The sequence below is a fragment of the Penicillium mononematosum genome, assembly GCF_028829835.1.
Source record: "Penicillium mononematosum strain IBT 11891 chromosome Unknown utg000005l:1.0-9366267.0:1.0-9372171.0, whole genome shotgun sequence".
In the NCBI taxonomy this organism is placed as follows: Eukaryota; Fungi; Ascomycota; class Eurotiomycetes; order Eurotiales; family Aspergillaceae; genus Penicillium; species Penicillium mononematosum.
In genome coordinates, this window is record NW_026643275.1 from 7,663,656 (window position 1) to 7,690,367 (window position 26,712).

Below are 26,712 nucleotides of genomic sequence, written 5' to 3' on the forward strand. Positions count from 1 at the left end.
CTCACCCCGCTCAGCTGCTTCCGTTCTATCCAATAATAACTGACTCAGAATGCGACGCAAACCAAATGACACGGGCATATGACTGCCAATATAGGGAGGTTCCTTATTCCCAGTCCCTCTGAATTGTCATATGATTGAATATATAAACGGGAAGAAAGCCCCCCCCCCCTCTAGACTCAATCCTCAGATCTCTTGCGCCCAATTTAAACATACCAACAAGAAAGCTTGAGTATGTCTGGCGGCTCCCCTATTACACTGTTCTAAGTAAAAGTCTTACGCATAGCTAATGTCATACCTCCAGGGCTACTCTCCTACTCCCAACAATATGTGTCATAACATGATATCGTATACCTGCGGTCATACCGTCAAGTCACAGTCGACCACCTGCGAATGCGAGGATAAGAAGTCAGATATGACCTCAAGCTTCAAGTGCAAAACATCATGCACGGGGTCTTGAAACTCGTCAGCATTCTCAGCCGTGCGGGGTCTCGTGGCCTTTATCACAGTACCATGGTTTGAAGGATCAACAAATATCGACCATTCTTGAAAGATGGCGTTTCATATATCACGAAGGTTTCTAGCGGGGGTATATCGTTGTTAGCAGAATTCTTGTAAGCTTCATGGAGTGTTTAAGAGGAATCAAGTGGTGAACCACAGCTGTTAAATTGATCTTAAGAGGCTACGTTAAATTTTCATGGCTGGCCATTCATATATCTTGTAGTTGGATCAAATCTCAAAGGATGAATAAATATGAAGCATGGATGTATCCAGGCTATAATGATGGCCTCAGGCAACAAACCAGAGACAAACCCCTCAAACTTTTGGAGAACATCTCGAAACCCACAACCTACAACCTTGGAAGTGGCACAACGTACCTGGCATAACGTACCTACATGACTGGGCTCAGTCCTACCTTGGAAACAATCGCAACCTTGGAATGTTCCAGACTTTCTCTACTTTGGCCAACTGATTGGTGTGCCACTCGACACAGGCTGCTGGACTGCCAATGATACAACAGTCGATGGGTCAACATTTGAAACGTGTCAGGGTGCCACAGGGGAACGCCTTATGTCGACGCGAAATCTGATTTCCAGAGCCGTGGGAACATCGAATTGTACGGAGTACTCCGTATACAACATAGGGCTTCACAATCTCTGCAGAAAAGTGGCTGGCTCCGTTTTTCCCTAACGGCGCTGATCAACGGACGCTAAGCCAGCCAAGAGGCCAATAACCCCATTGACCCAACTTCTAATAATAACCAATCTAGTCTAGAACGGAGTCCACCTTTTTTCCTTTCATTCGTGCATTATTATCTTTTGTCTCACCTCTGCTCGCCTTTTTTTCCCATCTTTTTAGAACCCATTCCCTCTTCAATCTATTCTCTTTCACCTTCATGCTGGGCTCTTGATTCCCTCCGGCCCCTCGTTCATGCCGGATCACTCGTTTCTGCTTTAACGTAATGGATCTACATCATTTGAGTTTGCATGCCCGCGCAGATCCAACGGATACTTTCCTCCAGCTTATCGCGAATCCATTTCGCTCTGCAGTAAGCTTGATTTGTCTTGGCAGAGAGAACAACACACTGACAACCTTCAGTTTACAGTTACTGCTATTTGGGCCTCGCTAGGCACCTCGATCGGCGTCACTGTCCTCCTCGCCCTCCTCTTCTCCCTTGTCCGACCTCGTCATTCGCTTGTCTATGCGCCCAAAGTCAAGCATGCGGACCTCAAACACACTCCGCCCCCGGTGGGCAAGGGCTTCTTCGCCTGGGTCAAACCGGTGATCAATACACGGGAAGCGCAGTTGATTGAGACAGTCGGCCTGGATGCCGCAATCTTTCTTCGCTTTACAAAAATGTGCCGCAACATCTTCATCTTTCTCAGCATCATAGGCTGCCTTGTCATGATACCGGTCAATGTCACACAGAGCCAGAGTCCTAGTGATAAATCGGCGTCTTCTGCCTTCAACTTGATGACGCCCCTCAACATCACCAATCCCACGGCTATTTGGAGTCAGGTTGTATGCGCCTGGGCTTTTGATCTCATTATTGTTTACTTTTTGTGGAGGAACTATCGCGTTGTACGGAACCTGCGGAGGCAATATTTTCAAAGCTCTGAATACCAACGCAGTCTGCATGCCCGAACCTTGATGATCACGGACATCCCTCCCAATGGCCGCACCGACGAAGGTATCCTGCGACTCACCGACCAGGTTAACCCTACCGCGGCCCTCCCACGAGCTGCGATTGGCCGAAATGTCAGGGATTTGCCCCGGATCATCAAAGAACATGAAGAGGTGGTCCGAGAACTGGAATCTGTTTTGGCCAAGTACCTCAAGAACCCGGACCGATTGCCTGCAAAGAGACCTACGTTACGCCCCCCTCGTCAACATCGCAACCAATACCCCGGCGGCAAAGTGGACGCGATTGATTATCTGTCCGTCCGGATTCGCGTCTTGGAAGAGGAAATCAAGCATGGACGGGCCTCGATTGATCGCCGAAACGCCATGCCTTACGGCTTTGCCAGCTGGGACAATATCGAGCACGCTCATGCTGTGGCATGGAACGCTCGCCGCAAGCACCCTGAGGGTACCACTATTGCCCTTGCCCCGCGGCCCAGCGATATCATCTGGGAAAACCTACCACTCACCAAGTCAGCACGTAAGTGGAAGCGACTGGTCAATTTTATCTGGGTGACATGCTTGACTATTGTGTGGATTGTTCCTAACGGTCTGATTGCCATTTTCTTGTCAAACCTGTCAAATCTGGGTTTGGTATGGCCGGCGTTCCAGACCTCGTTGTCAGGGAACCCAAACGTTTGGGCTGCTGTCCAGGGTATTGCGTCGCCCGCACTGACTTCGCTCGTGTATCTGGCACTTCCGATCATCTTCCGTCGACTTTCGATTAAAGGTGGCAGCAAGACTAAAACATCCCGAGAGCGCCACGTGCTGGGGCATCTGTATGCGTTCTTCGTTTTCAACAATCTGATCGTCTTTTCTCTCTTCTCGGCTGCTTGGTACTTCGTATCGTTTGTGGTTGACAAAACCAACCACCACGAAGACGCCTGGCAAGCCATCTTGGAAAGCCGGATGTACGCCAAGTTGGTAAGCGCTTTATGCACCGTGTCACCGTTTTGGGTGACCTATCTTTTGCAGCGTAATCTCGGCGCTGCTATTGATCTTGTGCAGCTGGTTACCATGGCTTGGGTCTGGTTCGCCAAGACGTTCCTCTCACCCACACCCCGACAGGCAATTGAGTGGACCGCACCGCCGCCATTCGACTACGCCAGTTACTACAACTACTTCCTCTTCTATGCCACCGTGGCTTTCTGTTTCGCTACCTTGCAACCCATTGTATTGCCGGTGACGGCATTGTATTTTGGTGTGGATGCCATGTTGAAGAAGTATCTATTGATGTACGTGTTCGTGACTAAGAATGAGTCTGGTGGTGCGTTTTGGCGAGTTTTATTCAATCGCCTGGTATTTGCTACTATTCTTGCCAATGTGATCATCGCTCTCGTTGCTAAGTCGAGCGGCACGTGGAACATGGTGTTCTGCGTGATACCCCTGCCTTTCTTGATGATCGGGTTCAAGATCTATTGCATGAAGACGTTTGACTCCGATATCGAGTTCTACAATCGTGCAAACCTAACCGATGCCGAGGCCTTGGGCGCGAGCACTTCCGACAAGAAGGCGTCAGACCGTCTGAACTCCAAGTTCGGACACCCTGCCCTTTACAAACCACTTTTGACACCTATGGTGCACGCCAAGGCAGCCGAGGCCCTAAAGGACATCTACCAAGGTCGTCTGGACCAGGGAGAAATGAGCGGCGAGTACTCAGACATCGCAATGAACCCGATGCTCGCATCCCAGCCTGGCAAGTCTGCCGAACCTGCGCCATTCGAGGTCGTCCCGGAGAACCACCTCGATTTCTCGTACTACAAGGATCGCGCAGACTTCCGCGACGAGTTCGGAGGCGGTATCTACGGCCGGCCCGAGGACCTGATGACAGAGCGCTCGCACACCCCGCAGTACTCTGAGAGGCGAGTGGTCTCCCAGCTCATCTCGTGCCTCATCACCGGCACCCTCACTGCCATCGATCCCGCCGCTGCACATGCACAACGGTTACGAACACCAGGACCCAACAGGACTGGTCCACCCGGCCTTCCGTGTGCCGCTCTCGCGGGGCGACAGTGGCACCTCGGCACCAGGACCATACTCAAACACAGACGAGGCTGAATCGAGATTACTCAGCCATGCGCAGGTTCCCGCGCAGACGGATATCACGAATCCGCTCGCTCGCTGGCGTGGTTATGGACCTGTCGGTCAGGACGACGAGCCCCCGTACACCTCGTACGATGCTTACCGTCCACAGCGGTAAGCTGTGATTTGTGAATATCCGGCCTTCTGGGCCAAACATCTGCATTTGTCGGATTTTTTTGTATTCTATCTTAGCAACATCTCGGGGGGAACTCAGCGTCATTTCTAAACACGAAGGTCACGATTTAAAAAAATCTTTTTGTCTGCTCAAGCGGCATATGGACACCACCATGTACACATGAATTGGATAAATTAAATGTTGTAATACAAAATATTAAACTTATTCCAATCCCAGTTCCTTAATTCAACACATCCTTAGAAGGTCCAGGTCCAATTACATAGTCCCAGCAAGCGTTCTCCAACCAAATTACACACAACTGTCGAATGGTAATCCGCCCAGCGCCATATCTGGGATGAGAGCAGATATCAAGGCACTAAATAAATTTCGAACCATGTTTTCTCAGCTCACGCTGGACTTGACGAAAAGTGCAACGGCAGCGAGTTCTCTCTTTCCACTCGGAAACACATGTCCACCCGAGTGCCTGATAACCATCTGTTCCTTTACCTCCCCCAACTCCTGACAGCATTGTACCAACCCAATCGACGCACTCTCATCAACGACGGTATCCATACTCCCGAGAAAATGCAGCACTGGCGTCCGAATAGCAGGATCGTAGAAAGCACGATAAGCCAAATGAGAGGCAACATAACCCGAGATGCTAACCACGAACTTGAGCGGCGGGTGTTCAAGGGTCGCGAAGCAAGCGGGATACGGGATCCCATCCTCCTCTTCCAATCGGCAAAATGCATCTTTTCGATTCTCTTCCAGGAGTGAGGCGGCCATAGCAGCGGCAGCAGCACCCTGGCTAAAGCCGACGATTCCATCGAACGGTCCGGAATCCTTGAGAATAGAAGCAATAGACTCCAGGCCGCCTTCTAGCCCCGGGTAAGGACCGTCGATGGATTCGGTTTCGAACCAGTTCCATGCTCCGTGTCGATTGCGCAGTTCGGACGGGCTATTGGAGGACGGCTCTAGCTTGAAGGGAGCTGTTGGATATACAAATTCTACTCCGTCGGGATGGATAGGGCCAATGGCTTGGTGGATTAGTTTTTCTAGGGCCTGGAGTTTTGCTCGGAAGAGTGCTCCCGATTGGCGGGATCCTATAATGGTTAGATTTGGTGACTGCGTGAATTTGGTGTCAGATACCGTGGACCATTAAGATTTTCATGGTTTGATAGGATATTCAAGGGCGGGTGGAGAGCAGTTTTGCTTCGTATACGTATGTGGGCAAATGTATAGGAGACTATAAAGTAATAGTAGTAGTGGTCATTTTGTATGCATCAACATAAAATGGCTAGTACGTTTTTAGACCCCGCGTTGTCTAATCTATAGTGCGACCCGTGGACCTCCAGGGCTCTTATCCTCTTTTGTCAGCACGATACTTCCATATTGGATACCAAGGAAGGCCAAGCAGGCTACAAGCCCTATCTTCCATACGGTATAGTCCTATGCAATCAACAGTTTCATGTCATAAGAGCATATAGTTGACTTCCTCAGACGTAACCTCGACACCCTTGATGATAAGGTCTTTACTAGTACCGAGTCCTCATCTGGGGGTGTCCAAAGCTTCGACGCTATCGAAGAATAGTCACTCTCTTCAAGAGGTTCACCATTAGTCCTATGGGGCAGTAAAATAGAGTGGTGGAAGAACAGTGGGATACCGAGTGGGCCATCGCCCGGGAAAATCATAGTATCCAGGCAGACTTTCTCGACTGCTTTCTGTGAGCTAACGTCAACTTAAATTGAGTTAGTTAATGTACTAAAAAAAGGAGTGGAAGATGTTAAGAATGGTGACGAGGTGAATAGACACCTGGACTGTCAGGCCATACACCTCACGTGTCCACGGTATTCAGGGTCCAGCCAATCAGATCGAAGTGCCTTGATCGTAGAATCCAAGTTGAGCCAGTGCAGTTTGATTCTCTACATTTCATTTGCGAAGCGAACCGAGAATCTGAAATGCCGAACTGGGCTCAGAAAATGAAGCAGCTGTGAAAGGGGAGCTGTCAAGCAAGGGTGGACGGAGTCGCAGCGCGCCAAAGCACTGACACAGCTCCAACCCACCAGCAACCGTAACCTCCCGAGGTTCATCAGTTCTCCAAATCCACACCACAATGGCGTGGTACTCCATCCTTCCGTCAGAGCTTACCCATCTTGAGAGCTGGGCAGCTCGCATCTTCGTGAGTTTCCCTTCTTTTCTCCGATCTTGGTTCTTAGCCCCCTTCCCGATGACGCAGTCGCTGATCTGCCCCGGATTCCGCAGTTCCTCCTCGGTCTCATCACCATTGGCCCCTGGGCTTTCCTCATACTCCTAGATGCAACAATCTGGATATATCGTCTGATTCTTTGGGAGATCCCGTGGATTGGCGGAAGAGCACGTGGTCGACAGCGCCCTCGCGCGCCGAGCTTGAATGAACGTCCGGGCGGGCAACGGAGGGCATTTGGACTGCGCGGCGTGGAGACAGATACCGGCGATAGCGAAGGGGGCAGCCCAGATGATTCTCTACGAGTTAAGAGGGAGAGAGATCAGGATTCTGGCAAGGAGAATTTGAGCCCTGTTGTCCAAGCATTGAATCCACATTTGAGTGGGGATGGGACCTTGAAACAAAGGAGCTCAGGGCAGATATGATGACCGGTCCCCTTGGAGTGATGATGTTTATGATCTTGTGTTATTATTTTGTCTCTCGTCTGTGCTTTCTGTCGTTTGACTGTACGAGCAAGCATACATTTCTTTATTGCTCTCGGGTCTCATCGTGCAACACTACATGTCTTCCAATATGCAGAAGACTTAGGTACATCATGTACGTGACTTATACTAATCGAAGATTGTACGATACTTCCAGAGTATAAGCTGCTATGAAGTATGTCCTAGGTACTGAGCAGCCAATCTAATAATACCCCAACCGTCTTATCTTGAAGTCCCAACCCCGCAGGTCCCGAGGTCATCTCGGCCTTATGAGTCAATCGGAAAACATCCACGGACAGTTCAGCCAGTGAAAGTGGAGAGAGATAATCTCCGATACGAGTCTCCAAGATAAGTTCGCTTTCTCGTGCGGAGCTCATGCGGAGTAAGTAGTTGTTCTGAGCATAAAACTCCCCGATGGGCAAGAAGAATCATAGACTTCAACCCATAGTTATCCACTGCACAGTGATTTGAGGATGGCAGGCATTCGACACAAGCTAGACATTGATGCATCATGGCCCATATTCTCCAGACTCCTGCTCTGCATTCTTATCGTGGGTTTGTGTGTTGCCATCTGGAGGGTTCGACAACCTCGCAAGGCCAATGCATACGTGAGAAAGACGGCAACTTGCTCGGACAATAAGAAATCCCCCATCACGCCTCTAGAGGGATTTAATTGGGAAGAGACCGAGCCTTTACAATTTCGGCCATTCAAAGGAAAAAACAAATATAATTTGACCATGGGTGAGTCCCCTTGGTCTGCTCTCATACAGATGTGCTATATTATATACCACAAAACTCGACACTTACCTAGACTAATCTATTATAGCACTTGAGAACCTCGATCCATCAGACCTCATCCCGATGGACAAAACATACAAGAACAGACTCGCTCTCCGCAAGTCCATACTCGACCAGCACCACGACATCGTAGTGGCAATCAACAACTACCAAACCCCAGAGGAAGACGCTCGTATCCGGCCCGCCATTGGGGAACTATACAATTTCGTGCTGGGAACATACCTGCCAACCCGATACCCGAGCATGTTCCAGCTAAACGCCGAAAGCACGCTCTTCCAAAACCTGGTAACAGGCGCAACCTGGCCAACAAACCTGTCGCCAACGACACCAGCAATCCAAGCCCTGGAAATCCTCGCGCAGACAGTAGACGAGGATTTCCTGATCCTGCTCCCTGAGCTCTCACCCGATAGCGATGAACAGCCGAGATATGTACTACAAGCATATGCGACCTGTTTCCCGTCTGGTTTCAATACGCGCAAGAAACTCGGGTTGCGTTTGGTAGATATTCATGGGCCAGTCCCGCGTTACCAGGAGAAAATTGAGCGCAGCATGGACAAATTTTTTGCGCGCATCGAGGTTGGGAAGTTTGTGAAACGGGTCAATTGGAGTATTACTATTGACACGGGCTTGTTTGCTGCTTTTGGTGGAACACATGCTGTGCCGGGGAAAACAGAGGAGGCTATTGAGCTTGGAAAATTGAATGTTGATCAGGTATGTTGGCTGTGGGCAAGTTAGTTTGATGGAATGGCGCTGATACCACTAAAGACTCTTCTCCGGTGTGAGCGTCAGACATTGCATCGGCTGCCGGTGTCTAAGGCTCTTGTCTTTACCATCCACACTTATGTTTATCCGGTTAGGCAAATTAAGGATGAGGGTTCTGGTGAGGATCTTGCGAATGCCATCGAGGGCCTGAAGAAGGGGAATGTGCCAGAAATGCATACTTATAAGAAGGGAGATGTATGGGGAGAAGCATTGAAGGACTTCCTAAGGGACGGGACTACTAAATAGGGTTGGGTTCTTTACAAGATCCATGAAATATATAGTAGATATGACACAAGGATTGGATATAAGGACGCGTTTCTTTATATGCATTGTCAAATTTTGGGGGTCATGGTTTATCTTTTTACACTTCCAAGGACTGAGCAATTTAGCGCAGGCGCTCGACAACCTTGATGAGATCGGCCGAAACACCCATGGCGGTAACGTCACCACCGGCACCGGCACCCTGGACAATCAGAGGGTTGGCACCGTAGCGCTTGGTGTAGAAGCTGATGATGTTGTCACTCCCCTTCAGACCAGCGATAGCGCTGTCCTTATCGAAGTACTGCAGACCGACCTTGACAGCCTTGGCAGCAACATCAATGCTACCAACGTAGCGCACAACCTTGCCCTGCTTCTCGGCAGTGTTCTTGACATTGGCCATCTGAGCGTCAAACTCAGGAAGACGGGTCATGAACTGAGTAATGCCGTCCGCAGATGAAGGCAAAGATGCGAGCTCAGCGGGGATCAACGACTCAATAGGGAAGGAGTCGGGGCTGGTAACCTCCAGACCAGCGATACGGGCCAGGATGGTCAGCTTGCGTGCAACGTCCATGCCGTTCAGGTCATCACGAGGATCAGGCTCGGTGTAGCCCAGCTCCTTAGCCTGGGCGACGACGGCGCTCCACTGCGCATCAGAAGAGCCTGATGCAGGGGCGAAGGTGTTGAAGAGGAAAGACAGAGTGCCAGAGAACACACCCTCAATGCGGGTAACCTCGTCACCGGTGGCCACCAGGTCCTTCAAGGTCGACAACACAGGCAGGCCGGCGCCCACGGTGCTCTCGTGGTACACGAGAGCCTTACCTTCAGCTGCGGAGGCAAAGATATCCTTCCACAGGGATAGATCATCGGAGAATCCCTTCTTGTTGGGTGTCACCACTGAGATGCCCTTCTTGAGGAATGTGGGGTATTGCCGGGCGAGGCTAATGTCGGAAGTGTTATCGACCAAAATGGCACGGCCAGGGGCCGAGGCAAGGTATGTGGCAATTTCTTCGGCCTGAAGGGCACCGCTCTTGGTCAGAGATGGTGTAGCAGCAGCTGTGGCCCAGTCAGCAGCGGGGATGGCCGGCGAACAGGCGGGGGTCGGAGCGAGGAGGGTCTGGGAGGAGCGGGCAAGCACGACAAGCTGGGGCGCATTGGGGAGACGAGCAAGCTGTTGGAGGAAGGCAGTACCAACGCCTCCGACACCTAGTTCATCAAATCATTAGTATTCAATTAAATTTGGACTTTCCGAGCTCAGTAGTGAGGGACACTTACCAATGACACCAAGGAAGATAGGGCTAGCCGACATGATGTTGATTTGCTGATTTTCCTTGATTATTTCGATCAGTTCACTTTCCAGTTCTCAACCACAGGTTCAATATCAGATCAAAACTAAAAGAATGATCAATTGAGTCACGACGCGATCGATTCACCTGAGTAGTGGGGGCGCGGGGCTGCCCCGAATATCGGCCTTAGTCATCAATAGTGACAGAAAATGATTTCCAAGGTTTGGCGGTGTATATTGGCCGCCGGGCTTATCGATAAGCCGGTGGCATTGTAGGACGTAGAGCTTCCGTGAAACTTGCAACCTTGGAAGTTGCTTCTCGACATTACACAAGCCGTGCCATTCACATCATCATGCCTGCTGATCAGGACTCCCTCTACGGGCAACCCCGTTCAAAAAAGATCAAAACTGAACAGACCACTTCCTCCAACCTTGCTTTCACCTCTCAGCTTTCTTCACTCATCGCCCAAGATGCGGCCTCCGCTCCGTCGCGTGGGCGCCACCGTCCCTCCAAGAATCCGAAGTCAGATATTTTTTCAAAACACAATAAAGGCACTCAGAAGCGTGCAGCTGCCGATCTCGCAGATGACAACAGGGCCGTCAAGCAAGTCCACAGGAGCACTCAAGACATTGGCTCAGTCGACGCCAACACGCTAGGCCGGTCTCAACGCCGCATGCAAGAAAAAGCGCGCCTTTACGAGGATATGAAGAAGGGACTACATCTCGCCGGTGACAGTGATGATGACGACATGCCGGTCGATCCATCCGACCCGGACGCCTACCTGGCCCGACTACGACGCAAGGAGAAAGACGTATTGGTTGATTTTGATCTCAAGCACGCAAACGAGGAGGCGATCAAACAAGATGAGTCCGACGATGACAACGCGTCGATTATTTCCTACGAAGACGAATTTGGCCGTTCTCGCCGTGGCACTCGCCGCGAAGCCGCCGAAGCTTCTCGCGCCAAGGATGAAGAAGCAGGTGCCCGAGCTGCCCGGGAACGCTGGCGCCCTGCTCGTCCCGACAACTTAATCTACGGAGAGACCATTCAGACGGAAGCCTTCAATCCCGATGCCAAAATCGCGACGCATATGTCCAATCTCGCTGCTCGTCGTGACCGCTCGCCTACCCCGCCAGAGAATAAGCATTACAATGCCGAGACAGAGGTTCGCAACCGTGGAACTGGATTCTATAACTTTTCCACAGACGAGGAGGAGCGCAAGCAGCAGATGGAAGAACTCCGAATTCTGCGAGAGGAGACTATACTCAAGCGGAAAACTGACGAGGAGCGGATGGCTGAGCGCAATGCTCACATAGAGTGGCGACGCAAAGAAATCCAGAGAATCTACGACGAGAACAAGGAGAAATGGCGCCTAGAGGACCTTGAAGCTGAACGCAACCCTAAGCCAAAAGAGACACCTCCACCTAAACCACCCCCCACGAAATGGTTGTATCCTGAGACCGACCCTCCATATGACTGGACTACATGCCCACTGGCGCGACGATATATCGCCATGGTTTATCCTCCATACGATATTGCTGACTCTGCAAAGGACAAGGACACTGCAAAGGAGGAAAAGGAGGAAACCTTCCTAGGCTATTTTCCCTAGTGTTTCGCGGTAGCCAAGTGACGTCTCATCACCTTTTCATTGCATCTGCACGCGCTTTGATTGACAACTTGCTTTCTGCCTTCTTTGCGTTTTCTTTTGTATGTGTGATACCCCCTCATTAGTTATGTTGCACTTTTACTTCCAAAAAGGGAGCTTTATTGAGCTTAGTCTATCCGTCTGTAGGTGTATTTTAAGGTGTCCGAGCATATCCAAAAATAGAGTATTTTAGCTCGATATGTCAAGCTCATTGTATAACATAGATGGTAATAGAGGACTTAAAGTGTAGAAGGTTAATTTCCATATACATGTATATGCTTCTCAATCTTGGGGCAACGAGAATAATACATATCCCAGTGAAAACTGAAACAGCTACACATTGTGATGAATCCCGTTTGTAATCATCCTCCGGGGCATTTAAGACCGCTTCCAAGGCCTCCTCGTCCATCAGTCTGTCCACGGTCGTTACATATGTACAGAGCGTTAATAACGAGAAGGGCTACCATTACTAAAAGTGGAAATCTTGAATCATCACAGTCATATCAACATAACTCATCACTCATCATGTCAGAACAGAGATTCCAATTATAAGCAAGTCCCACAGTCCGTACCCTAGCTCAACCCAGCTCAACCCAGCTCATCCAGGATTTCCAGGAAATCCCTCGCATCTAGATCAAAGTCCAGTCAGTCAGCAATAACTCGAGACCTGGTTCCAGTCTAACCACTTACCACGAGGCTTTTCGAACTCCACGACATGATGTCCCTGCGATGTCTGCGGGGGGGTTATAATCATCCATAGACATAAATATCACAGGTTTGATATCGCGCACAATCACCGTCCGGGAATCGTATGACTTGAGCCAGCTGCGTTTCCCGAGGTTGTGAGTAACGAACGCAGTCCAGACAGGTGTGCTGCGGTTATTGTTATTAGAATTTAATGTTTGGCTCGGAAAATCGATACTTGACATACTGTTTCATCTCGCCCTCGTGGACCGATGACTGGAGTCTTATGGCTCCAGTCACCCTATCTTTGTATATGCGCAGCGCGTGTGTATATCCATCTTCCCTGATTGTGCTAGAGGATGTCAGCTATTCGGCACTTAGTTCATCTTCTTGGTATAGACTCACGCTGCAAAGAGTTCCCGTTCGTGTGCCAGCTCGTGGTCTAGAATTTCTCCGATAGGGTGGCCTGCATCCTGAGAGCGCAATGCAAGGAATGTGTTATGGAATAGCACCAGATCTGTAAAATTGAGAGATGTAAGCGTTGTTACTTCACCAGCCAAGGCAGAGCTTCAGATGGGCATTGCTGACCTTCCAACGTGGTGAACTTCAATTTCGTCCATAAAACAAGCTCTGTCCCGCGATTCCGCCGCCTGCATAGTCGGAGACAAGAGCCATCTCGTAAGATCTCCAGTAAATTAAGTGGCAGGCAGTAGTAGTCACTAGGACCCGTCCGGTGGGGTTCTTTGCAAAGGATGCGGACGCGGTAGTCTGATCTTCTTAGGTAGAAGGACACGCGCATATCGGTCTCGTCATTCAGGGATCTATACTGAGTTAGAACACATGCTCAAAGAGGGTTAGATATCTCGACTTGCAATTGGAGGAGCTCCTCAAAGCCCTTGTCTTTAATTGATTGTTTAATGCCTGGATAAGGTTCCCCACAGCAGCACGACCTATTGCCAGATATGTTAGCAAAATCCCAAAAAGCAAGCCAAGCTATCTATATCTCACCTTTCTCTCACAGATGGCAGAGGAGTGCTGGTACTACTAGACCCGAATGTATCCTTAGCCCAGTGGTCTTTGATAATATCAGGGCTGGTCGAGTGACTAGTAGTCGTCGTTGCAGATGCAGAAGTAAGTGGCGAGAGCGGGATATCCGGTACAGACGGCGGAAAATCCGAAGAAGTGGCCGATGAAGGCGACATCGGCGGCGGAGACAAATGCGGCGGTCGAGTGCGCTCGTATGACCTCCGCCGTCGTGTGTTCCGGTCACTCACCGGACGCTCTCTCTGCGGACGTTCCCACAGAGGGCGTTCCCTAACCGGAGGCTCCCTAACCGGAGGCTCCCTCACCGGAGGCTCCCTAACTGGAGGCTCCCACACCGGGCTCGGGGTACTCGCGCGGTAGCCGGGAGGCGAGTCATCTGGGCGGAGTGTCATGCCTTCAAAGCGAGCAGCAAACCGGCTATCTTGAATCGAGAGCAGAGTCTTGAAGCCATTGACGAGACCCACGAGGAGCGAGGAGGTGTAGTGATCACTAATAACATGAAATAAGCATACGCATGCGCTTTTTCTACTGGGCGTCTTTGCGGAGCACCTACTTTCTTACCAAGTCAATGAACTCTTTAAAGACGGTCTTATACTTGGCTAGGCGGGTGGCCAGGGTGTAATTTGATTGATCCCAAAAGAACCGGCTCAAAATTACCCATATGCGCTTGTATCTTGCTGGGCTAGCATCAGCGCCATCGAGACCTCGGAAAATATCGCCGATATCCTCGATGGTATATGCGAAGCTGGCTTGCACCACATTCAAATCGGGCTTGATCAACTCAAAATAACGGCGTTTTCGTGGATCTTCAGCTAGATGCTCCAAGGTGGACAAGGCTGAGCTGATTGCGTATAACTCGGACATGAGCGAGGTGATATCGCCCACATGTTCTGGAAGAGGCTCTCGGAATACATAGAAGCCAGCCGCCACGTCGTCGGCGCTCTGGCGAGATGCGCGCAGAGCCTGAGCCATCTTATAGTCCGGAGGGTTAGGCCATAAGTTTGGGGGTTTTTTTTATTTTTGGGAGGGGGAAGGGATATGGTGGGGAGGGCTATGGGAGAGGGGCTAGGAAAAAAAAAATTAGGAACTAAATAGGCCAATAGGCTCACATGCGGACAATTAAGATTATTTAACAAAGACGAAAAAGCCCTTGAGATAAAGAGGGGAAAAAAAAGGAAAAAGAAAAAAAAAAAGGGCCCATGAGGCTCTCCCGACAGGGTTCTCCCTTGCGTCCAAGACCTGACGTGTTCACGCGCGAATGGCGGGGCTTGCCCAGGTGGTGGGGTCCTCTCTTCGTCATCTCCCGTTCACAATAGACCGCTTGTTGACTTGTTGATATAGAGAAGGTGTATACCAGATATAAGCTTATATTAACATAGGATAAGCTACCTAGTATAAGCAGTATAAGCTTCGGTTGACTCGGATTTCCATGGTTCACCAAGTATTTCCGCCCTAAATGTGGAGAACTGCTCTGTCTTATAGCCCCCTTCAGTCAGACCAATCATAGGTTAAAGCGTTTAGGTACAAGTACAGAGAGTAGATAGATCTTGGTTGCTTGATTTGAACGCTTCCACGTGCAAACTGTGTACAACATATATTGCATGAGTCGAGGAGGAAACCATTCAGATGGAATAGGTTATAAAGTGGAGTATCCACGAGTACTGAGAAGCGAATATTATAGGTTGATTGATTCGCCTCGAGTGTGAGGTCTCCGACTGAATGTACTCCTTTCTGGACTTTTATACTCGACAACCCAAAGTCTATAGTGTTGCTGTAGCAGATATTTTGAAACAGCCACCTCAGTCCACACTCTAATAGAATGTACTGTCTTGGCGTTAATTTTCTCTGTTATTGAATTCTAACTATTACATCCAGGATACTTAAAATCTGAGCCAGCTGGCAACTATAAGATATACAGTCGCCACAAATCTCCTCTACCCGGGTTGCATTGCATTCGTGTAACAACACACCATGCATCTCAAGTATAGAAAATGCGGAACAATTAGTACGTGCGCGATGTATAGATATGCAAAGCTTGAATTTAGAACGGGCTAGAACATCAATCTCAACATGACTCGCGTAAATTGGCTTATTAGAGCTATTTGGGGCCAAGTCTGTCACTCCGGAAACCATACTGAGCGAAGTTGACCCTCGAAGGAAGATCCACATAGGCTGGCTGCATAATCCTATAATATCGGAATAAGTCCACGGATAGTTGCATATGACTTACACTGGTCTATGGATATTGTAGTTTTCCAACTGCACCGGGATCATCAGTCCCATCTAACGGAATTTTCATATCCGATTTACTCACTATAACTGCAGAACTACCAGTAGTAGTACTGGGTGAATAGAAAGCGTTTACAGAAGACCAGTCTGGTAGAGTATAAAATCAAACAAATCAAATGTATTTAGGTGTGCCGCTCGTTGAGTAAACACGTATCGCACGCTTGTTATGCTGACGCATATGCCCTAACAAACGATGAACCAAGGACCAGAACAACAAGATCGGGATTGTCCTAAATGCACAATGCTCGCGCATATGCGTCGACAAGTCCAGCAAAGCCCCGTTCAAGAGTGAATAGATACACACCAATACAATATCAACATGGCTTGGACCACTGCGATGGTGGAGCTTCCGCTCAGGAGCCCATCAAAAGCTATCAACGCATCGAGGAGCCTCAGATTTAGCATATGGTGCTGATTGGAACTGTGTGGACATATCCGCGAGAGGGCGTCAATGTGCCGCAGAACACCGGGTTTGAAGACAACTATCTAGCTCTTGCTTAGACAATCGTCAACATGCATAAAACCCATCAGGTCCAAACGTACGATGCTCTTCTGCAAACACATCGTTAAAGCTTGCCTGTTCGCCGGTGCCTTCCCGATTCAAGGCCCCGTATAATCAACTCAGTGTCTGACGCTAGTATTGTTGAATCATCCCCGCGAGCCTAGTGTCGTGGTGAGACCGTGCCATCGTATTGTCGCCATCGCTGCTGTCTTCTCATCGCATCGTGAGCCCTAATTGTAAACGTCCTGTGTGTCTTGCGCTGATATGCTGAAGCACTCTGTGAGCCCAGTGTCGTGGTGAGACCGTATCATCGTATTGTCGCTATCACGTATTGTCGCCCTGCTGTCTTGTCACCGTATCGTGATCCCTAATTGTAAACGCGCCATATGTGTATCTTGCACTGATATGCTCTATCACTCTGTGAACCCAGTGTCGTGGTGAGACCGTATTATCGTATCATCGTATTGTCGCCCCGCTGTTTTCTCATCTCCCCGTGAACCCTAACTTATAAACGTCCTTTAGGTGTCTTGCGCTCATATGCTGAATCACTGTATAAGCCCGGTGTCGTGGTGAACCGTATCATCGTATCATCGTATTGTCGCCCTACTGTCTTCTCATCGCATCGTGAGCCCTAACTGTAAACGTCCTGTGTTATTATAGCGCTGGTATCATCGTGTCCATAACGTGTGATTGTATCCCGCCGTATCGCCGCACCGTGTCATGTCGTATATCGTATCGTCGGACTCCGCGCATATCGCATAAGCATGGCGCGCGCGTTCGCTAGCCCTAAGAAACCCATGCTATTCATCCAAATGCGCTCACCAATGTCAAACGTTTGCACCTTTAGTGCGAGGGCTCGAGGGTTCAGGGTCGGGGTTTCACGATCAAGCTCCAGATAGCTGCAGGCTTCCAGTTCATTGCAGTGGACAACGTCCTGTGATGGCTCAGGCTGACTTTCATTGATTTCCGCATTGAACCGAGTTTAGACCCTCTGATGAAAAGCTCACTGTCATCGGATGGACTGTTAGAAGATCCCCGGGTCCTCACAACATTTTGAAACAAACTCAAGGTTAAGCTTCGAGCTTCGACCCCGGATTACTGGGGCGGTGAATGACGCAGGCGGTAAGTCCCCTGTTTTGCGGGGCAAAAAAGCTCAGCCCTGGAGAGCTCCCGAAGCTTCCCCGAGGCTCTCAGTCAAAATCGGAGCTAGAGTGAGATCAATCTGAAGAGGGCGCGCAACACCGCCTTGCACAACAGGCTGAAGCTTGCTTCGAATCATCCCCACTACCAAGGGACATTGCCAACGCTTTTCTTGCTGTTCTTATTATGATTTCAAGCTACTTGGAAGAAGTCTTGGCACTAATTTAAAAGGTTGAGATTTCCCATTGATAACTTAATACCCTCGATAAGAGCAAAGAGGAACAGTTCAGAAGCAAGTAAACCCCAGCCGTCCTCCAAACCCAGAAACCGTGCATGAAACCGTCCGAAAAAAAATCAGAGAACCATTAGAGAAACACAAACGCCCAGAGGCAAAAGACGAAGTGAGATTAAGAGGGCACTTAAGAGGATTCTTCCTCTTCCTCTTCCTCGGCCTTGGCGAGGTAGGCGGCCTTCTCCTCTTCGTAGCGCTTCTTGTCAGCGGCAGCTTTGTCATCGTAGGGCTTGCGGTCAGTCTCGCTCAGAGCCTTCCACTTGTCACCAAGCTGCTTGCCAACCTGGCCTGTAGGGATGTTAGATATGCACCATGAAGCTGGAGAATCAATTCACTGACCGAAGCTGATGCCGGGGTTCTCCTCGCGAACCTTGTCGCGGTTGTCGTTGGCGAAGAACATGTAGGCGGACAGACCGCGCTTAGGCGCGTTGGGGTCTAAAGTAAATTAGTACAAGCTGAGGACAAGCAGCTTACTTTCTTATTGACTTACCCTTCTTGCGGCGCTGGACGCGCTTCTCGGGAGCCTTGCGGGTAGACTTGGTGGTGCTTTCCTTAGGCATGATGACTGATGAAGGTTAGATGTGATTCCCAAGGGGTTTTGCCACAACGGGTGTATTGCAGGAGAAATGAATTGGGCAATTGGGTCAAGTGAAGGGTTGTAGACGCAATTGACATGTAATATAAAGAAATCGGAGTGTAGGTGAGAGGGGAGAAGGGCAGACGCGTGTGTTTGCTACCTAGGTAGACGCGTTGCGCGCAACTAAATCACTTGCGACCGAGGGAAACAGAGCTTCAAGATGATAGGGATAAGATCAACTCACATGAATTCGAAGATCACGAATTTGAATATGTTGAAGAAAAGGAACTATATGTTTCCATGTTAGTTGAGTGGACAAAAACATAGATTGAGATGCGCGCGACCGCAAGGTCGGCGCAAATTGGAAAAAAAGAAGACATGGAATGAGGTGAAAATAAATGAATCCAAGGACGAAAAGAACTGGAGAAAAAAGAGGAATGTGGTGGTGGTGGTGGAAATGCGCCAAAGTGTATATACTCGTTGATATGCAGTACCTTTTTTTGTATGGGAGCGAGTTTGTATGGGGGAGCTGGTAGTGTAGGAAGATAGTAAGAGAAGAGAAGAGTAGAGGGGGGGAGGGCCGTAGTAGTAGCAAAGAGAGGGGGGCCACAGTAAGGGAAAGGCAAGCACGGTTTCGCTGGTTTCGCTGACTGGCTGAGAGAAATTGTATGGTTATTACTTGTAATTTACAGTGTCCACCATATTATTTATCACTGATTCCTCGAAATTTACGTATTATTTCCTTAAATTACCAATGATTCCATGACTATCGTTTGCTAATATATTCATGCACTTACTTTTTGATTTTTTTTTTCTCCAAGGCAGGTCTTTGTGGGATGTTGTATGAGAGGGAATTCGATACGGCGTTATGAAACGAGATCATTCCGGCACTTGGGACTTGTGGATTGCGCTCCGTCATATTAATAAACCGCGCAAACGTACAGGTATACGATACGCGGTACCACCATAATAAAAGCATTTGCTCCGCAAGTACCTCATACCTGTCATTACGAGGTGTTTGCCATTGAATTTCAATATTGTTATCAGTTATATTGCAACATTTTTTCTATTGAATAATATGACAGGCAACGATGCTCATTTAGCTCACGTTGTTTTTGTAGTTGTTGTAAGCAGGCTACGATGTATGTCAGAGATTCTAGAAACCCCCGTTTAAGAGGAGGAGCTAGAAATAACAAATCAAACATTTCATAACGTATTCAGTTTCGGGGTTCCTTGTGAACAGACACTCAGCATTAAGGACTTACTTCCATCTGGTATAGCGTACTCCGTATAATGACTTTGGTCGCGAGTCGCCAGGTCATGCGTAGGCACATGTACATATTGACTTGTATGGGGTACCTTCGCGGTCCTAGGGGGGAAAAAAAAGGTCCCAGTCCACTATCATTGGTGTCATTATCCCTCTAGCTGGTAAAATAGGAATTTAGAAAACAAGGTCTACATAAGCTCTCGGTGTCAAAACCAGTGTGATTATCATTAGGTTAGGAATTCTGTGTAATAGTGCAAACCCTAATTATCATGCAAAGCGTGACTAGAGGTGCGTACATAACAGTGTGAGTACAGACTTCAACTATCATCTTCAGGCAAGGGCGCATGGTTGCTCAAATCATAAGCGTGGCGTACCCTTTTAGCGTAACCCCAATTGGAAACACGGCTGGGCAGGTACCTAGGAACTTAGGGAAGTATTGACATTGATTACCCTGTTGATAAAGGGGGATACGTCCACGGGTGCTCCAGAGCACTCATAAGCATGAACGAATATGGCATAGGGTTATCGCTGTTTTCTTAGCCCGAGGATTATCCACGACTGATAGGTTACAAAGTGAAACGGCTTACCTAGGTAGAATAGTTAGAAGGTTAGACTCCTTCCTTACAGAGCCGGATCACACCATTATCACAAGCTAAATTCAGAATAGATGTCTTTTTTTGTTATGACTATGGATATTCTATCTCCCTAGGTAGCTCCTACCCCTCTTGCTTATTTATCTGCAGATACCATCCATGGATGGTGCAGACGAGTTGGATGGCATCTTGCTACATATTGAAAGATTGACAGATCAAAAGCAAAAGTCGGTACTCCACAGAGATTGTCTTCATAAAAGCGCATAGACCACCGATGAACATTCTGTGCAGCAGAGAAGTCCCTTTTGTTTACTCCGTACACATACCGTTGGTACTGCAGTACAGTACTGGGGCAGTGTAAGGGCTAATCCACCTGTAATGTCCGTACTCCGTACAGTTCCACGCCTTCCGACAGGAAAGCGTCATAGAGTTCGCGTCTGTATTATGAACTTCAAATCATTCAAATGTTTGGTAAATCATCTGTACCTGATTAGACTGTGCTAGTTATGCGTTTATCCGACAATAAAGCCCTTACTTCTAAGATGCGACTAAAGTACATACTGTACACCGCTGTGTATAGCCGTCATTATTGCTGTTATGGACTCTTGTCCTGTTGTAATATTGTCCTATCCACATTATTCCGTCTAAAATTATCAATCCCTTTTTATTTTTTTTTCCTCTTAAGAATAGAATTCGAATGTTCCGGAGACTTGGGGTATTTTCGTATAGCGCCTGTGCTCCTAAGTACTCCATACATGTACAGTTAGGGGAATTTGAGGGGGGGAAAAAGATCGGAAACGCGTCAAAAGAAAAACATCAGTCACTTTCATCCAGCACCAACGCGCGCAACATGTCGTCATCGGCCCAATTTAATCCACTGGCAACAACCACTGCACTTGCAATGGACTTCATAGTCTCCCACTGAGCTTTGCGCGCCTTTAAATCTGTTTCAAGACTGTCCAGTTGGGATAGCAGCTCAGGGTCTTCAAGCTTCTCTCTCCATGATGAATCTTCTTTTGTGAGCTCTAATAACTGGCGCACCAGTTCCTGGTTTTCGCGATTGATCTGTAGATTCTTTACTTCCAGATTTGAGAGTTGCCTCAGAACCAAGTCATGTGCCGATGCAAGATTCTCATGTGCAAGTGCAAGGACATCGCGACGATTTACCAGACAAAGAAGGGCTCTATGTATACCTTCATTAGACTTGGGTCTAACTCATGGGGTTTTCGTGGGTACGTACCTCTCAGCAGGGGTGGCAGCCTTCAGATGAACGGCTTTGAGAATAGGGTCAGTCATGAGGATGGTGCGAATAGCCTTCCTCCTGACTGTATAAGTGGATCGTGCCTCCAGGAGCTCACGTTCCGCGATTGCGAGCTGTTCTTCGGGATCTGAGCCCGAAAATGATTCTAGTTCTAATAGGATGAAAGCGATTAGGAAAAGGGGACAGACAAAAAAGCAAAGAGGGAAAAAAAAAGGCATAGCGAAGCTTTTATCAGACTCACCTTGTTCGAGAAATGCCTTTTCTAATTGTTGTTCCTGTACTTGGTTGTAGAGCTGCAGCACCAAGGCCTCTTTATCCGATAGAGTCAAGACATCGCGAGGGTCGTCTGCAGAATAATCTAGTAGAGTCACCTCACCAGATTGCAGGTGAGGCAGCGACTGGCCATGTTTTGCAGCCATGGATGTACATATGTAGATCCCATGAACGCGGGCGTATCTGGTGATATGAAGATGAGACCGGAGGCGGTGGGCGAGCTTCCCCGGCCACACGAGGTTGCGGAGCAACCTTTCAACGTCTTGACCAGCCTGATCGGGGGCTTCAAGACTGTGATTCATTTCTTTTTTCCCTTACATGTATCTCCTTCTTTGAGCAATATTTCTCACTTTTCTCTCTTACTGAGCATCTAAGCTCGCCTGGTGCCGAGGGGGGTAATGTCGTTGCACATCTACATTGCTCACACTGGGGAGCATTTCCTGGCTGATCCAGTGGCATTTGCCTCGTAGGTTTCCACTATCTCTATTCGATGATTTCTACCATCTGTTTATCTATATTTGAATGGACCTATCCAAACTCTAGCTGACGCCCGTCCAATCTCTATAGTCCCGATGCTTTGAAGTCATGGATCGTTCGCAATACATCTATTCCACCTGCGCGGCAAATATTGATGACCGCCCGGGGAAAGAATGTCAAAGTCCAAACGCTCGCTACAGAGGTGGGGCATTATCATATCAACCCATGACCTGGAAACAAGCTAACTCGTAAGCAACCATCGCAGAACGAGATCTTTGTATATGACCGACAATACGTCAGTGAACCAGGCGACGTCCAATTTCCGGAACTACCTCCTCCTGAACCATTCCGACCCGGTAGCCCCCCAGCGACCCTCAAAGACCTGAATGACCTGCAAGCATGGCGGAACCTTTATATGACACGGCGCAACTGGGCACTGGACTTGTCCAGTCGCTGTGGGTCGATTGATAAGAACCTCCGAGAACATAACGAGCGCACCGATGTGATAAATCGCGCGGTGGGCGTGGCTCTGGAGAACCTCAAGTCTCACGTGGGTAACCTAGAGCATCGGTTCCAAGAGGCACAGTCATGGGCGAATAGCCTTTTAGAAGAGCAGCGGGCTGCTTTAGATGGCTGGCAACGAGCGCTTTCCACACTGGACAATATTCCGGCACGTAAAGATTTCCCTCTTCTTGGACGTCCGTCCACGCCCAAAATGGACAAGGATCGACCAACCGGAACGCTGCGTGACTTTGTCGACGTAGGGGAGGTTCATCGGGCTGGATCAGAGGCAGCGACTGCATCATCGGCCTTTGCTGGTAATGTCCATGACATTGAGAAGACAATCGGTGACATCGCCTCGGACACTCAACGTCTGGTGGACGAGACCCTTGCCTCAAATTCCGATGGGGTGGGTGGGCTGCTGGAAGAAGTGGAGACTATCGCGAAGAAGATCGGATCTGACTATGAGCATGTCCTCGGCTTGCCGAACAACCAGAAAACCTTGGCCAATATATCAAGACTCGCATTGAGCCATACCCAGGACCTTCTTCCATCGCTGGCGGAGATCAGCACTGAGATCCAAGCTGCGCTGGAGCACGCTGTGCAGCGCCGGGGGGCCGCAGAGAAAGCGGCCATTGAGCATATGCGCACGATTTCCTCCCTTGAGTCTAGACTTGCTGACGCCCATGCACGAATGGTCAATCTGGACGTGGGAAGTAATGCCTTTGAGATTATCTACTCTGTCTTTCAGATGCCAATGGTATACGGGTCGATTCTTATCGAATCAGTGCGGCGGCGAGAATGGAGTGATAAGATCAAGACTGATTCCCTGACGCTGGCCGAGGAGATGGCAGTTTTGAGAGATGAGGAGCAACGCCGCAGAAAGAAATGGCTTAAAAACATGGGAGACTTCGTGACTGTGACTGACTCCACTACGCCGGGAATCGAAGTCAACCTTCAAGGTCAGGATGAGGAATGGCCTGAAGTAGCTCGGAAAGAGATTGAGTATTACATCGACGATTTAAAGACCACTCATTCCTTGACCAACATAGCGGAAGAGCTCACCCAGCAACTCAAGGAGCTGGACGCACCCACTCGACAGCAAAGACGACGGGCCAAAGCATTCAAACAAGGCAGTGTATTTGACATGAGCCGGAGCTCTATATTACGTGCTGATGACTCCGTCCGTAGCTTACAAGAAGAAAAGACAAAGCTGGAAGAAAGGCTCAAGGGGTCTGACAGTCGTGTCCGGAAGTTGGAAGACCTTTTGCATCGTCAAAGCCAGCTCAGCCGGCCACCGAGCGGCAACTTCGGCCCAGACTTCCCAGGTTCACCTGCGTCTCCACACCCTGACGCACTATCTAGACGGTCATCCGTCTCTTCAAGGCGGGTCTCAGCGACTCAGTCTGCCGAAGACAAAGCACTCATCCAGCGCATCGTTTCGCTCGAAGCAGAGTTGGCGGCCGAGAGAGATGCGGTCCAGCGACTCCACAAGGAAGCTCACGCCGAGCGGCAAACAAACTCTGACAAGTTCCAAGAAGCCCAATCCACCAAAAAGGACCTCATAGGCAACCTTGAAGCGCGCCAACGCGAATTCGAAGATGAGCGCCGATATCTGGACTCGGAGTTAAAGAAGTTCAGACTTCGTACGGAGGAAATGGAAGAAGAACTAGATCGACTTATGGATAGCAGAGAGCATGGAAGACAAGAGATTGATGATCGGATGCACCAGCTCGAAGTCGACCTTAAAAATGCCCACGCCAACTCCGCCGACGATGCACAGAAAATCATTGATCTTAATGCACAGATTCAAACTCGGCAAGAGCGAGAAGAAACTCTACAAGCTAAGGTTGATGATTTTGAGCACCGACAAGCGGAGTTCGAGCAAAAGCATCAGGAAAGTTATCAAGCCCTCCAAGCTATTTTCATGAACCTCTCGCCCGGGGGCATTGTGCCTGCTGAACTTCCCGACATCATCAAAGCCATTGAGGTTCTCTCTGAGGGCCTGACGATCCACGCCAAGAGCACGGAATCTAGCGCAGCCCAGGCAATGGCTGAAAACAAGACCCTTGAAGAACAAATTTCGAAATTTGAGTCGGAGGCAGAAGAGCGGACAAAGAGCTTCGACGAGTGCAAGGCCGAATTGTCGCAACTAACTGAGGAGCTCTCAAGCGCGCTATCAAAGGTGGAGGAGTTGACCAGTGAACTGGACAAAGAGCGATCTAAGTTCAGTTCCTTGCACTCTCAAATGACTGCCGGAGAGAGTGGCTCCGAAGCACTGCGTGAACAGATCGCCGAAGAGGAACGGAAACAGGCGGATCTGTCACGGAAACTGGCTGAAGCTGAAAGCGAAGCTCGAAATTTGAAAGACCAGGCTGCGGAATGGGAGAGAAAGGCAGGGGCCACTTCGGAGACCGAGGAGCAGGCTGTGGCGCGGCTGGAAGCTCGGGGTACAAAGTCCCTCGAGCTTTCAAATCGACTCTTTGCGCAGGTTGAAAAGCTGGGTCGGATGCTCGAGCAATTGGGTTTCACCATCATTCAGCAAGACGGTCAGCTCCTTGTCCAGCGTGCTTCGAAGCTCAGTGCATCGTCGGGGCTGGGTGAAAGCCTTGCCCAGTCAGGTATTGTATCCCTGAAACCGGACAGAGCGCTTCTGGACTGGATGCAAGCCGAAAGCATGGAGGATGAAGAGACCAAATTTTCGGCTTTCATGGAAAGTCTAGCTCAGTTCGACGTGGCTATATTTGGTGATGTTGTTGTCAAACGCGTCAAGGACATCGAAGTCCTAGCGCGAAAATGGCAAAAGGAAGCTCGAGGCTATCGTGAAAAGTACCATCGAGTTCAGAGTGAGGCTCATGACAAGATTGCCTACAGATCGTTCAAAGAAGGCGACCTTGCTCTCTTCCTTCCAACTCGGAATCAGGCAATTCGCTCCTGGGCAGCCTTCAACGTGGGTGCGCCGCACTATTTCCTCCGCGAGCAAGATTCGCACAAACTACAAGCTCGAGACTGGCTTCTCGCCCGCATCACCAAGATTGAGGAACGGGTTGTAGATCTGTCCAAGTCAATGAACGGTGTCGCGCCAGACCGTCGGTCCCTCGGAGACGCCAGCGACGGCGCCTCTCTAGACGACGAGAATCCATTCGAGCTTTCAGACGGCCTCCGTTGGTATCTCCTCGAGGCCGTAGAAGAGAAGCCCGGTGCGCCTGCCACACCGGGCATAGCGAAGAGCACAGTTGCATCGGCGCACGTTGATGCCAAGGGTAGCATCCGCCTCAAACGTGGTACGGACGAGGGCGCCATTGCCAAAACCCTATCCAGGAGCCTTGATAGCCGCCGTGAGAGCTCGACTTCTAAGCGGGGCACTCCCACGCCGTCGCAGCACGCCGTCGAATCCACGGTTGATCTTGTACGCCCCGCCGAAGCTGATACCGGCTCGCAGCCCCGAGAGGCTGCTCCGATCTTCGACGAGGTTCGCCGTGACCTGCTCTCTGGCCCGTGAAAAGTAGGGATTGACTTATTTATCTTCCGTCTTTTCCGGGTCTGTTTTCGTATGATCTAGTATCAGGTGCTAACGGTTTTCTTTGGCTTAGGATTCTCTTTCTGCACCGGCTCAACCAAACATAAGTGGCACCGCTTCTTCTCCCTCTCGATTGACTTCTGATCGTCGACACAATGGCCGATCTCGCCCGTGGGAGAAGTTGTGGTCTCTTGATTATCGACTCGAGGGTGGCGCATCATAGACTGTTTTCTTCTCTTCGTCTTTTTTCTAACAAGCTCCGGCGTATTAGTGCGTTGCATTATTCCATTTTTGTTATTTTTTGGCTTGTTCCCTTAGTGGATCCATACACGTCCCATTTGCTTTTGACATTGATTTAGTCCAGATACCCAACAATGCAATCTACACTTGAATATATATCCATCTACTTGAAGTGGCGTAGGGTACGAGGTGCCTGGTCAAGCTTTATGAACCATACTTCAAGAACAATCATGTACAGAGAG

The 26,712-nt window shown here is 49.4% G+C and overlaps 9 protein-coding genes across 9 annotated transcripts; 4 read left to right on the plus strand and 5 right to left on the minus strand.

The window, feature by feature from the left end:
* Positions 1–1,459: 1,459 nt before the first annotated feature.
* On the plus strand, positions 1,460–4,378 carry N7519_011116 (putative DUF221 domain protein; the record flags this gene model as incomplete). The annotated part of the gene is made up of 3 exons (XM_057297889.1): positions 1,460–1,546; positions 1,597–4,190; positions 4,252–4,378. 3 exons carry the CDS (start codon positions 1,460–1,462, stop codon positions 4,376–4,378), a joined length of 2,808 nt encoding a protein of 935 aa, XP_057145771.1.
* Positions 4,379–4,777: 399 nt separating this feature from the next.
* Positions 4,778–6,816, minus strand: N7519_011117 (Serine hydrolase FSH; the record flags this gene model as incomplete). The annotated part of the gene is made up of 3 exons (XM_057297890.1): positions 4,778–5,478; positions 6,323–6,686; positions 6,754–6,816. 3 exons carry the CDS (start codon positions 6,814–6,816, stop codon positions 4,778–4,780), a joined length of 1,128 nt encoding a protein of 375 aa, XP_057145772.1.
* A 982-nt stretch (positions 6,817–7,798) lies between these two features.
* On the plus strand, positions 7,799–8,867 carry N7519_011118 (heme-dependent oxidative N-demethylase family protein; the record flags this gene model as incomplete). Its single annotated transcript, XM_057297891.1, has 3 exons — positions 7,799–7,802; positions 7,888–8,570; positions 8,625–8,867. 3 exons carry the CDS (start codon positions 7,799–7,801, stop codon positions 8,865–8,867), a joined length of 930 nt encoding a protein of 309 aa, XP_057145773.1.
* A 139-nt stretch (positions 8,868–9,006) lies between these two features.
* On the minus strand, positions 9,007–10,188 carry N7519_011119 (homoserine dehydrogenase; the record flags this gene model as incomplete). Its single annotated transcript, XM_057297892.1, has 2 exons — positions 9,007–10,085; positions 10,155–10,188. The coding sequence occupies 2 exons, from the start codon at positions 10,186–10,188 to the stop codon at positions 9,007–9,009; spliced, it is 1,113 nt and encodes a 370-aa protein (XP_057145774.1).
* A 329-nt stretch (positions 10,189–10,517) lies between these two features.
* On the plus strand, positions 10,518–11,774 carry N7519_011120 (CCDC174 family protein; the record flags this gene model as incomplete). The annotated part of the gene is made up of 1 exon (XM_057297893.1): positions 10,518–11,774. The coding sequence occupies one exon, from the start codon at positions 10,518–10,520 to the stop codon at positions 11,772–11,774; it is 1,257 nt and encodes a 418-aa protein (XP_057145775.1).
* Positions 11,775–12,398: 624 nt separating this feature from the next.
* N7519_011121 (uncharacterized protein) lies at positions 12,399–14,510 on the minus strand (the record flags this gene model as incomplete). Its single annotated transcript, XM_057297894.1, has 8 exons — positions 12,399–12,439; positions 12,501–12,543; positions 12,602–12,683; positions 12,742–12,846; positions 12,900–13,011; positions 13,083–13,315; positions 13,503–14,027; positions 14,092–14,510. The coding sequence occupies 8 exons, from the start codon at positions 14,508–14,510 to the stop codon at positions 12,399–12,401; spliced, it is 1,560 nt and encodes a 519-aa protein (XP_057145776.1).
* A 3,378-nt stretch (positions 14,511–17,888) lies between these two features.
* nhp6 (high-mobility group nucleosome-binding protein) lies at positions 17,889–18,343 on the minus strand (the record flags this gene model as incomplete). Its single annotated transcript, XM_057297895.1, has 3 exons — positions 18,252–18,343; positions 18,101–18,196; positions 17,889–18,049 (listed from the first exon to the last, which is right to left on the minus strand). Exons 1-3 carry the CDS (start codon positions 18,319–18,321, stop codon positions 17,889–17,891), a joined length of 327 nt encoding a protein of 108 aa, XP_057145777.1. The 5' UTR covers positions 18,322–18,343.
* A 2,671-nt stretch (positions 18,344–21,014) lies between these two features.
* On the minus strand, positions 21,015–21,878 carry N7519_011123 (centromere protein H; the record flags this gene model as incomplete). The annotated part of the gene is made up of 3 exons (XM_057297896.1): positions 21,015–21,381; positions 21,439–21,610; positions 21,701–21,878. The coding sequence occupies 3 exons, from the start codon at positions 21,876–21,878 to the stop codon at positions 21,015–21,017; spliced, it is 717 nt and encodes a 238-aa protein (XP_057145778.1).
* Positions 21,879–22,066: 188 nt separating this feature from the next.
* On the plus strand, positions 22,067–26,212 carry atg11 (autophagy protein ATG11; the record flags this gene model as incomplete). The annotated part of the gene is made up of 3 exons (XM_057297897.1): positions 22,067–22,198; positions 22,300–22,411; positions 22,475–26,212. The coding sequence occupies exons 1-3, from the start codon at positions 22,131–22,133 to the stop codon at positions 26,210–26,212; spliced, it is 3,918 nt and encodes a 1,305-aa protein (XP_057145779.1). The 5' UTR covers positions 22,067–22,130.
* Positions 26,213–26,712: the final 500 nt, after the last annotated feature.